The 12,003-nt window shown below is 36.0% G+C and overlaps 1 protein-coding gene across 1 annotated transcript; it reads left to right on the top strand.

Annotated features, from left to right (window-relative positions):
- Positions 1-2,739: 2,739 nt before the first annotated feature.
- pkdccb (protein kinase domain containing, cytoplasmic b) lies at positions 2,740-9,929 on the top strand. The gene is made up of 7 exons (XM_051133851.1): positions 2,740-3,349; positions 3,509-3,625; positions 5,533-5,804; positions 6,049-6,128; positions 6,220-6,327; positions 6,910-7,086; positions 9,255-9,929. Exons 1-7 carry the CDS (start codon positions 2,795-2,797, stop codon positions 9,356-9,358), a joined length of 1,413 nt encoding a protein of 470 aa, XP_050989808.1. The 5' UTR covers positions 2,740-2,794; the 3' UTR covers positions 9,359-9,929.
- Positions 9,930-12,003: the final 2,074 nt, after the last annotated feature.

The raw sequence follows: 12,003 nt of genomic DNA, 5'->3' as shown, positions 1-12,003 counted from the left end.
TTTTAGTCAAATTAATCTTTTACGTTAACCTTCATTTCGTTTTATTTTTTCCATTTACATTTTCCTGAAATGCACACAATTATAAAGAAAAGCCTAAAAATGCTGGTTCCCATTCTGATGTAGTATGACATTGAGACAACATAGCCTACCTGGCTGTTGGGGCATATTGTCACAAATGATCACTGCAGTGACTGGTGCAAGATTTGCCCAGCAGATCCTGATAAACATAACAGATACATGTCAAAACTTTGAGAAAAGCATTATTTTACATCGTTATGGGCTTTATGTTTGACACTAGTTGGGCAGTAGAGGAACATCACTAACATTCATACAAATGAGCTGTGATATGACTATATGATGAAATTCATTACAAATTTAAATGCCGCTGGCTTGATTTATTATTTATCATCATGACTCACTATTCTCTACAGGCAGTGTAAGAAGACTTTTTCTCACATGCCTTAACTCAGCAAGCTTTGACATGATATGTGTTAAGCCTACAATGCAGTTGCCTCTGCAGTCCTTCAGGCATGTTTGCTTCAGATCATGGGTGTTTCTGTATTGCCACTCATGGTAATCTCTAGTGGCACATTTCTCCCAGTGAGTGTTGATGTGAGCTACATTGTTGTTTTATTTCCTCTGTGCATTGCATGTCTCTGTGTAATGCATTTCCTTAATAAAATTGCAGTGAGAAATGGCTCCCAGTGGCAAGAGATGTATGTGTGAAATAATGTTCTGGAAAACATTTCTATTTTGTAGTGTTTCTAAACTGTTTGGTTTCAAAATGTGTACCAGGAGATGACTGGTGTAAGCGTCATTTGTGTGTGTTTACACATTATTCCTACAGCAGTTTTGTAGTTTAACAGTTTTATAAATGCTTTCAATAATACTTGAACTATAGTTCACAAGTATTACTTCACTCTTCATCAGATGCTAGAAAGTGGAGGAAATCACTCTTGGTCTTAAGACTACTTTAACAGCACAACAGTTGGTCCACAGTTATAAATATATAATGTGTTAAATAAGATATTAACTATGTCTGCCTATATGATACATCACTATGTTTTGGGATTTACACCTTCTCTTCCGCCTTGAAATGAACTGAATGAAATGAGTCTTTGTGACTAAATATGATCTCACTTTTGACAGGATCACCTACGAAATATGGGGCAACTTCCAGATGTAAAACAGGCCAGTGATATATTTTTTAATATTTAGAATTAGAATGTCAGCCCATGTGAAGGGAATTTTCACTATTCATGGTATAATTAAAATAGCAAACAGCATCTTGTACTTTATAACTAACATTCCTGTATACAAAACTTGGGATCTTTGCGATATGTTAAATAAAAAAGGAACTTTTACATGACAGGCCTGCATATACTTTGCTACCATCTATTGACATAAAGAGGTAAGCTCACCTTGCAGTTTTTATTGAACTGACACTCATTAACTCTATATTGCAACATGTTATCTCTTTGTAACAGACCATTTCCTTCACTTTGTAAACACATTCAAATTTATTAGTGAGTAAAAACATTTTAAAACCTAGGTTAAAAGCTTTACAGTCACATAAATCATGTTTATGTTACAAGGAATTGCTTAAATATGACTTCACCTTGAAACATGTTTTTGTTTAGATTTCTTTCTCTTTTTTTGAGATTTGAGAATTTATTTGACATTCATTATTAGCTTTTCCTACATACTTTTTCGGATTTTCTTAACATTTAGGCTACATTTAATTAGACATCATTCTATTAAATCATGTATCACGTAGCATTTAGTGTGAACCTATGATAACTGTTTAATAAAAGTTTATGATGTATATAAAAAATATATATTTTTAGTCATTTCTTTCCATTGTCCCACAATGTTGCCTCCAAGCAAGATCTTTTTTTTTTTTTTTTTTTTTTTTTTTTAAAAAGTGACCCCTAAAATTATTCTCACAACGCAAATTACTGTCCCTGCTGAAAAAAATGTAATTGTTTTACTGGTTATAATGGTTTTAATGGAAACTGGACTGTTAAAACCACTCCAAATGGAATGTGTCACAAAACACACTACGGAAAACCATTTTTAATGTTTTTAATGGTTAAAAGTTGATGGTTTGTAATGTTTCAGTGGTATTTGTAGTGGAAACCATTAGAATTTCTGTGATGGTGTCAACTGTTTTTTTCATCAGGGGTAATTCTTATTGTGTACGAGCGTTACGTGTGATCCTTCTAGCAATTAGCACAAAAGAGCTCATTGGCGCCGTCTTGTGAGTGTAATAAAACTACCCTGAAAAGACAATATTTATTTTAATACATGCATGGTTAAAGAAAGAAAATGAAAATAATAGTAACAACATATACACGAATATTTTTCGTATTGTGCTGAGATGGGCTGTTTTTCTTTGTGAAAGCTTTAAGTTATCTAAGATAAAATAATTTCAAGTCAATGTGTTTTATTTATTTATTAAGCTAGATACAGGCAGTTTCAGCGTGGGCCTGATCACCGTGTAAGGGTTTATTTGAATGTATGTTATCCTTTACATACATTATTCAAGAGGTCAATGATATGGTAAAAGCACATATAGCCTCTTTTGTTTATGTGTCAATCGAAGTTGCATTGTGTGGGAGGTGATTATTTGGCCATGAGCAGTAAGACACGCCCACGGGGCGTTACCACAGCTCACAGTTACTACACTAAATTACAGTGCGCACGTACTGTGTGTGCCAGAGAGAAGTATGACCGGAGAGACCGTGTCGGAGTTTGATAGTAACAACTCAGAAAGGATCTATATGAACTCACCATGACTTTTTCAAGGAATCCCTTTTGCACCTTTTTCTTTCTTGCTTTGTTGTTTTTGTTTTTAACAGTTATCCTGAAAAAATGGCACTTTGGTCTCCAGGAGAACAAACCTTTTGGTGATGCTGCCCGCCCAGATGGTTTAACTCCAGCGAGTGACAGATTGCTCCAACAACTTCAGGAAAGACAACAAGAACTTGAGCTCTTTGATAATTTGCAAAGCTTTATGGATCCAAGTTTACCTACAAATAGCAGTGTAAAATATATCAATGGGAAATTACGTTTGGACAACCCTGCTAAAATTGATATTGGCTGTGAAGAACTTAGTGGCATCAAAGCTGTTGACTTTCTTGGTGCAGGTTACACTAAAACAGTGTTAAAAGCAGCATTGCCGCAAGGATTATTTGTGGCACTGAAATCCGTAAACCATCAAGGTACTGACATGAGACTGTGCATGGAAGATTTTCTAGATTCCCAAGGCTGTCATGAGCTAGTGTCTTTCAAACTGAGGAAGGAGATTGTGTTGTTGCAGAGACTGCAGCACCCCAATATTGTAGAGGTAAGAATAACACCCTTATGCAATACCTTGGACTCACTGCACTGGTCTCAAGTTTGTTACGTAATAATTTAGAAATGCAAACGTTTAAAGGATGGATAAGTGCCACACCTTGCATTTTGCCATTTATTTATCCACTAAACTTTGTTTTGTTCTTTTCAGCTGAAAGGTCAATGTCAGGACAGTGCTCTGGTTGGTGGCATCACAGCAGTTCTGGAGCAGGGGATGCCACTTCAGATGATACAGCTCCTGCAGAGCCCCTGGGAAGAGCGCTTTCGGGTAAGAGCACCACCCCCAGGCCTCCTGTGGAGTGTTAATCAGAGATTCCCCACCCACAGTCCCCCCACAGGGCATACCTGAGGTGGGGGTGGATGAAATTCTTTAGCTCGGGTGGATTAACTAGAGCCCCATCTCCATACCAACTGAGCCTGATCAAATAGTACCGAGGGACAGATGTCTGTCTCAGATGTCCATCCTTTTACTTTTCTTTAGCCTGATAATTTCTCGGCACCGTTTGAAGGAGTGGGCGATACCAAGTTTCATGAGGCGAGGGTATTTTCTTTCACGTTTGCTCTGGTATACAAGAAGCAGGTGTTGACACTCTGCACCTTTGATTTTTGATGGGTTCTGATGATGACAAATGCGTTTAAGCTAAAGGGCTGTAATTGAGTGACTTGTCTCGTTGACATTCTTGCCTTCTCTGAAACACGTGGTTGAGAGTTAGTCAAAAGGTGTTTGGTTTCATCCTCCTCTGTTTTTCAAGAACTGTGGCTATGCTGTCTTCAAGGCCATATTCAAAAGTGACTTAATACCTCTCCAGTTTTAAAACGTTATGTAAGAAAGTAAGAAAAAGTAATGGATATGGTGAACACTAGTTAGTAAAATCAGAGTCTTTACAAATTTACATAATTTAGGTTGCGCATATAGAAGGATTTTGGGTGTAAAACAATGCATAAAACGTACAATAATTACAATAATGTTCATTAGTTAACTACATTAACAAACTAAGAATGAACAATACTTCTACAGGATTTATAAATCTTATTTAATGTTAATTTCAGCATTTACTAATGCATTATTAAAGTCACAAGTTGTGTTTGTTAACATTAGTTAATGCACTGTGAACAAACAATGAACAACTGTATTTTTATTTACTTACATCAACAAAGATGAATAAATAGTGTAATAAACGTATTGTTCCTTCTTTATTCATGTCAATTAATAAGTTAACTAATGTTTAACACATGACACCTTGTTGTAAAGTGTTACCTCAATACTATTCACACAAAAATGTTTTCCACTTTTTAATGTATGAAAAAAGTTATGAACCAGCGAAAAATTCTGCCAGTGCAGTAAGACAAAAGGCACTTGTATTAAAAAAACTTTCTATAAAAATAATACATAACATTGTTACATGACATTCACAGGGGAATAATCTCAAAAACAGACTGCAATATATATATAAATCGCGATTAATCACATTCAAAATAAAAGCTTGTGTGTGTACTGTGTATATGTATATATAAATACACACACATACATGCATATATTTTACAAATATTTACATATATATGTATTTATTTTACATATAAATAGAACATGTTTTCCTAAATACATACATATATGTGTGTATGTATATATAGATAATAAATATACACAGTACACACATATATTATGTAAACAAACTTTTATATGTTTATGTTTATGTTTGTAAGGCAAGTATACATGGAGTTTCGAAGTTTGGCGCTCAAGTTCAAAGAGACTGAGGCAACAGAAAGTGCATCCTGTTTGCTTTAATTATTTTACAAAAGCACAACGTTTCGTTGTTATTGTGAGTGCACACAAATAAACAAATAAAGTCTTTACAGATTCGAAAGATGTAATATTCTTACCTCTATGACCAAAAAGTATTTTAAGAGCAAGTGACTTACATATTTCACATGATAAGCCACATTTGAGGTCAGTGAACAAGACCACTTGCTGTGGAGTGACTAAGCAACTAATAAAATTTTGGTTGACTAAGTCTATTCTCTAGCATAATATATATATATATAATCGAGTAATCTGATCATTTTTTTGTGGTAATAAAAGCAGACTTAAGCCTATATATGGACCTATATAATATGATTTTTTAACAATTTTTGCTCTTGCCAGTTTTAGTAACTATTGATTGTGTTTGTGCACAGGTCTGTCTTGGTTTAGTGCGGCTTCTTCAATATTTGTCTCATTCACCACTGGGATCAGTAGCCCTGCTGGATTTCCAGCCTCGACAGTTTGTTATGGTGTCAGGAGAGCTCAAGTTAACGGACTTGGATGATGCAAGTATTCAAGAACCGGCCTGTCAAGAGGACTCAGACTGCCTGCTACAGTTTCCCCACCGCAATTTCACCCTCCGATGCTCTCCCTCTAGAATCTGCGAAGGCTTGAACGAGATGAGGAACCTCTACAATGCCTACAGGTGAGCGCTTCCTACATTCCATCTTCATTGTCTGAGCCAGATAATAAAATAGTTGTTGTACAAGGTCGGTGTGGGGAGTATCATGGCAGCTTCTCCCCTCCTGTGCCTGTTATGATTAATTATCCACCCCGCTGAGTGTCAGGGCATCAGTTGTTGCATATTGATCTCGCAGCATGAATTGCTTCTCTGCTGTTCTTGGCAGAGTTTCGGATGAATTATATGAATTCGTTATTTTCCTCTCCAGGTATTTTTTCACCTACCTACTGCCTCATCAAGCTCCCCCACTGCTGAAACCTCTTATTCACCAAATAATGAACTCCACAGGTGAGTTTTAGTGCAAAATTCATCTTGATGAACTGGCTATCACAGCAAAAGTGGCTATATAATGCAAGCTTAATTTATGTTTCTGTCACAGGAGATTTGAGGCAAGGCATTAATGAAACCTTGGTTGCCTTCGAAGAGGTTTTGCATATGTATCAATCTGGGCTGCACCTGGAGAATTTGCCACCATCAGTAACCAGAGGTAATGCATTGATTTTAATGATGAATTACACTTCTTAACAGTTTTCAACTCCCATTACATGCATATTCAATCATAACTCCGGCAAAAAGCATTCCAGATATATGCAGTGCTCTCAGCATGATGTGCCTCCGACTGCACCTTTAAGAAGATGTACTTCAGTCATAAAACCTGTGTAACTCAATCCATCTTCAAGGGCAAGTTTTCTAGCCCGTAAGACTCTCTCACTCCCTCCCTGTGAGCTTTGACACCCATAAATCAATCACACGGCCACAATAAAGCTGCACAGGGGCATTAAAACAGCCAAGCATTGTCAAAGAATATTCAAATCTTATGTCCAAACGCGTTCACAACAACTCTCGTAAAAGTTTTCACACTTTTCCCTCTATTTTGAGATTTTGGCAGAGCCACCGCTGGCTTTTGTTGTCCTCACGTGTGCACACACATTTAGTAACATGAGATTCTGCCACCTCTACTGTGAGAGGGCTCGTTTCTCTGAACATGGTAATATTTTACAGATGGGTGTTGCAACAGTGTTGAGTGGATCCTGGAGTGGTTTTGATGCATTTTTTCCTCTTTGTGCAGATTATGCTGTCCTGAAAGGAATGAGGAGTGTTGCAAATATGGAATACAGATGCTGGCCTTCGTACAACCAGCAGGGCTGCGTGTTATCTGTGCACGGTGCCAGAGAGGCCGCGCTCATCTGCAGTTCTCATCCACAGTGCACAAGCTTTTCTCTCAGCAGTGAAAAAACATGGACAGGTCAGTGTTTGCTTTGGATCGTTTGATTCCACTTACATCATTAACTGTTCTGTGTGACTTTGACAGAATAATCAATTTTTGTTCTTTGGTGTAAAAAAAGACACAAAAAACTTTAATCATAAAACATATTAGAGTTGTCAAAAGGTACCAGGTTCTGTACTTTCGGTACTGAAATTTTAAAAACGTCCATTTCCCACTCACATTTGAACCCTGTTGAGCCAATTTTTAAACATCGCTGATTGGCCAAGTGTTCACGCGCTCAACAGACATGACTGTGATTGGCTACAATGGTAAGCGCTTCACGCTACTCACCGAGCACTCACACATAAGCACAACGGGAGTGTTTGAAAGACACGTGTCAGCAGATCCCTAGTACATCTGCATATAGACGGATCCGCTGACAGACTTGTCTTTCAAACGCTCCCGTTGTGCTTATGAGTGAGCGCTCAGTGAGGATTTCCCGCTCAAATGTGAGCGGGAGATGGATGTTTTTAAAATGTCAGTACCGAAAGTACTGAACCTGGTACCTTTTGACAACCCTACAACATATACATATTAAAGACATATTTAACTCAAAACAGATCCCAACCATAGCAGAAAAAAATACTTTTAATCACTATTGTATTTCCATCTTGCAGTAAAATATTCAAAGGTGTTTAAAACAAGATATATATTTTGTAAACATTTTTTGCACGGTTGTATACTATTTTAATTTAATATTTCATATTTGGCATATTTTCCTTAGCCCTTTGGGAATTTTCTTTTTGTTTTCTGAATAAACTTCATTCCATTTCTGCCACTGAATAAAATGTTATAAGTCAATGTTATAAGTTGTTATAAGTCAAAATTGTTGTACAAAATTTTTTTGCAATATTATATCACAATTCTCGCAATTGTGAGTTTATATCTAAGTTTATATACATTTTTAAAAAACATTTTGCAATTCTTTTCTCAATTCTTACTTTATAACTTGCAGTTGTGAGTTTATATCTCACAATTATGAGGAAAAATGCATAATTGAGAGTTTTTTAAAAAAAACTTTTCGCAATTCTGACTTTATAGCTTGCAGTTGTGAGTTTATATCATGCATTTCTGAGTTACTTTCTTAGAATTGTGAGTTTATTTCCTGGTATTCTGACTAACTCACAATTTCAAGTTTATATCTCACAATTATAAGAAAAAAAGTCAGAATTGTGAGAAAAAAAGTCGCAATTACTTTTTTTTTTTTATTTAATGGCGGAAACTGGCTTCCATATGGTTCAATTTTGTTAGATTTATTTATTTGTTAGGTTTATGTATATTTGTATATTTAAAAAAAAAAATTGTAATCCATACCAAATTTTGTTCGATTTGTTTAAAAATAATGTTTAATTTTTTAAACAATTAATTTTAAAAAAGTTAAATAATAGTTTTAGTTAATGTATCTTGAAAAAAGATATGTTTAAAAAATCTATAGTTTTTTTTGGAAAGCATAATCCTTACCAATTTTGTTAGATTTATGCGTAAACAGCACAATTGAAATAAGAAAACTAATAATCTTTATTTAAATATAAATTCTGAAAGCAATTTTGATAACACTTTACAATAAGATCTCATTTTTAGCATTAGTTAATGCATTAACTGATATGAACCGACAATGAACAATATAATTTTACAGCCTTTTTTATGTTAGTTCATAATTCACGGTATATTAACTAATGTTAACAAATGCAACTTTAAGGTTTAATAATGTATTAGTAATGTTTAAACCTAATATTAACTAACATTAATAAATATTATATATGATTGTTCATGTCAACTAATAGAATTAATTAATGTTAACAAATGAAACCTTTTTGTAAAGTGTTACCCAATTCTTCCAGTTCCCATTTTAAAGTCTTTTTAAGTAAACGATTAAAGTAATGATTTTCGTTGGGTGTTATTTGAGAAAGAATGTGTTTTATATGGAAAACAGCAGCAATAAATCTTCAAAACTGCCTCGCTTTGGCAAAACACCGCACAAAAACGTTTGAAACATCAAATAAATATCTGTGTGATGAGCAGGCCTTCAATAAAACGGCTACTACCTCTGTTCAGCATTATAAATCATCTGAACCCATGACTGTTGTGTCTCTTTGGAACAGGCTGTATCTAACCCAGGGGCTCTCTTTGCCTTTACTTGTCTGCAGGTCGACTTCTTGCCTCTTTCAGAAGTGGCTTCAGCCATCTGGTTCCAGATGTGAACTCAGCAGTGTACATGAGGAGGGTTAAAGCCTCGGGAGCAGTGCTTTGAGAAAGAGAAAGCCAGAGGAACTGAGGGGGGAAGGGGGAAAATTTTGAGACAAATGAATGTGTTATATTTATAGGCATCTTACTCAATGGCTGTTTGATCTTCCTGCCAATCCTACACGCTGCCAAGGAGTGGTTAAAAGGATTTCCCTTCAGGTATAATTAACCTGAAGAAAAAGAAAAATACAGCTTTCAAATTATTCCTCCTGTCTTACGTTCACATGGCACGGTCCACTGCAAGGACATTGAGCCCATTTTACACTGACTGATGCCTGCAGGAGGAAAAAGAAAACAAGCGCTTTCACAGATTTACTTTGATGTTAATAAGGCCAGAAGTTTGCAGCATTTTGCTGGATGCCAGTGTGTGCCGTGTCAATAGGCGGAAAAGTGCTGAAACCACAAAAGCGCAGAAATGGGCGCCATTGTCCTTCCTGCATTAACTGATGTATTAATCTAGATATATCAGTAGTAAGCCGTACTTCATCCTATGGGTGTGTCTGTTTTCTTGTTCTTTCAGAGAAAGAGATATTAATGTTATTTGTGTGGATATGTTTGTTCTACATTCCTTTTTTTAATACAAGCTAAGTAATAAACTTCATTTTTTCACAGTTTGCTTTTTTGTTTCTTTACTAAGGACAGTTTTTTTAGCACACCAGTGAAAAGTTAGTGTTTTCCAATCACATTAACAGAAACCTTTTTGCATTAACTACATCACATTACCATCTGAATGTTATCAGTGCTTTCTGTTAATTCACTTTTCAGGTGTGAAATCAACTGTAGGTCTCCATTTAACCAAGTATTTCTGAGGAGACCTCCAAGCACATAGTTTACACAAAACCTTTCCACCGCATGCCAATAAATCACTTGCAGGGTCATTATAGTTTAATTGTTACATGTAAATGCAGCTTGTTTGAGGCCCCTTTCTCATGGAGAAGCCTAAAAACAAAAGAGCATTAAGAACAATTAAAGTAAATCTGCTGTTAGCACACGAATGGGGCTGCCATCTGCCCTAGTTAGGGGTTTCCATTCATGACTACATAGATATGCACAGATAAGCCCAGCTATGGTTTCAGGGGCAGGGAATGTTTAGGTGGGAGCCATTGTCCCTCTCGCATTGCTCTGGAGCTCCTGGGGTTTGACCACTGATAAGATCTTATGCAATTATTTTACATTATCTGAAACACTTGACATCAGAATGACTTAATGCAGAGTGAATCAGTGGTGACGGAATTACCCAAAAGTTTATGCACCATGCAAACTGTTGGTGGAAAAATGTTGACGTGAGCTGATGGTCACTTTTTGTTTGGGTCTAGTAGTTCACATACAATTATTTGGATACACTTCTTTAATCATGGCCGTGTTTTTAATTTGTAAATTATAATTGACTTTGATATTTTTTTTGGGGGGGGGGGCATAAAAATCATTAATTCACTGAATTAATTGAAAATAAAAGAAGTAGTTTGACATAATCTTTTATTATAATTACCCTTACGAAAATTAACCATGGTTTTACTACAAATAAAACCAAACAACATGGTTACTATCGTTAAACCACGGTAACCACAAATTAACCATGGTCTTGCTACAATAACCATAGTTTAACCATGGTATTTGTAGTAAAACTATGGTTATGAAAATGGTAATCAATGCACCAAAAACCATTACTACACTCTATAATAAAATCTAAGGCTTCTGATTGGTCAATACATTCCTAAGTTCAACAGAAACGTGACTGATTGGTTAAAAGGCTCAACGCTACACAAAACAGCACGTAAAAGCAATCGGATGCAGTGTGAGAGGATCTAAATGTTATTCCGCAAATTGACACTTTTCATTAATTTTTACATTTCATTTTAATTGCAACAGCCGTAATACGTTTTTTAATTGGGGCATGTTTGTTCATTTGGTGGGATTTTTGCCACAAGCCCTTGTTAATTTCTCGTTAATTTTAATGTAAACACAAAACTTTTTTGTGGCTATCAAATCAAACTTTTTTTACCATATCAAATCAACATGAATACAAGGAGCACATTTCTAAAAACTTGACACATGTTTTAAACTAAGATTTTTAAAAGATTTGTACACTTATTTGTCATTGACCATTACAGTGATGCCATTCATTTTGTGGCTTCCAGTGTGTTTTCCCGAAAATACAACGATCATCAAATGGGGTTTGCAACCGTCCTTCCCACAATTAAATTTCTGGATTCTGCTGTGTTTTTCTTGGCTTGTACTTCGACAGTAATGGCAGACATGACTTGTAGCTGTTTTTGGCCAAACTCACAAAACCATGCATCACAGCACACAGATGGAAACACTACAGTGTTTAAAACACACTCTAGGCTTTTTGAAAAGCGCTACATATGCTTCACAATGTCAAGAATGAAAGAACATGTTGGCAACTTGTGGCTCTTTCCTCTCTATTTGTGTTGGCTCTTGAATCGCAGCCTGAATCACAGTTGCATCGCCCACACCCCAGCATTAGCTACGAAACCTACAGTACATTTCTCCTGTTTGTTTTTTGGGTAAGGATACATGGAGATTCCTGTCGTCCTTACCTCCCAGTGTCTCATAGTGGGGCTCTGTGTTTCTGTGGTTTGAACTGACAGCCGGCCAGTTGTGTGGCGTTGAAGTGGATTGTTATTGCGC

The sequence above is a fragment of the Labeo rohita genome, chromosome 17, assembly GCF_022985175.1.
Source record: "Labeo rohita strain BAU-BD-2019 chromosome 17, IGBB_LRoh.1.0, whole genome shotgun sequence".
NCBI lineage: Eukaryota > Metazoa > Chordata > Actinopteri > Cypriniformes > Cyprinidae > Labeo > Labeo rohita.
The sequence above is the reverse complement of the archived record's forward strand: the minus strand, read 5'-3'. Positions and strand labels throughout refer to the sequence as shown.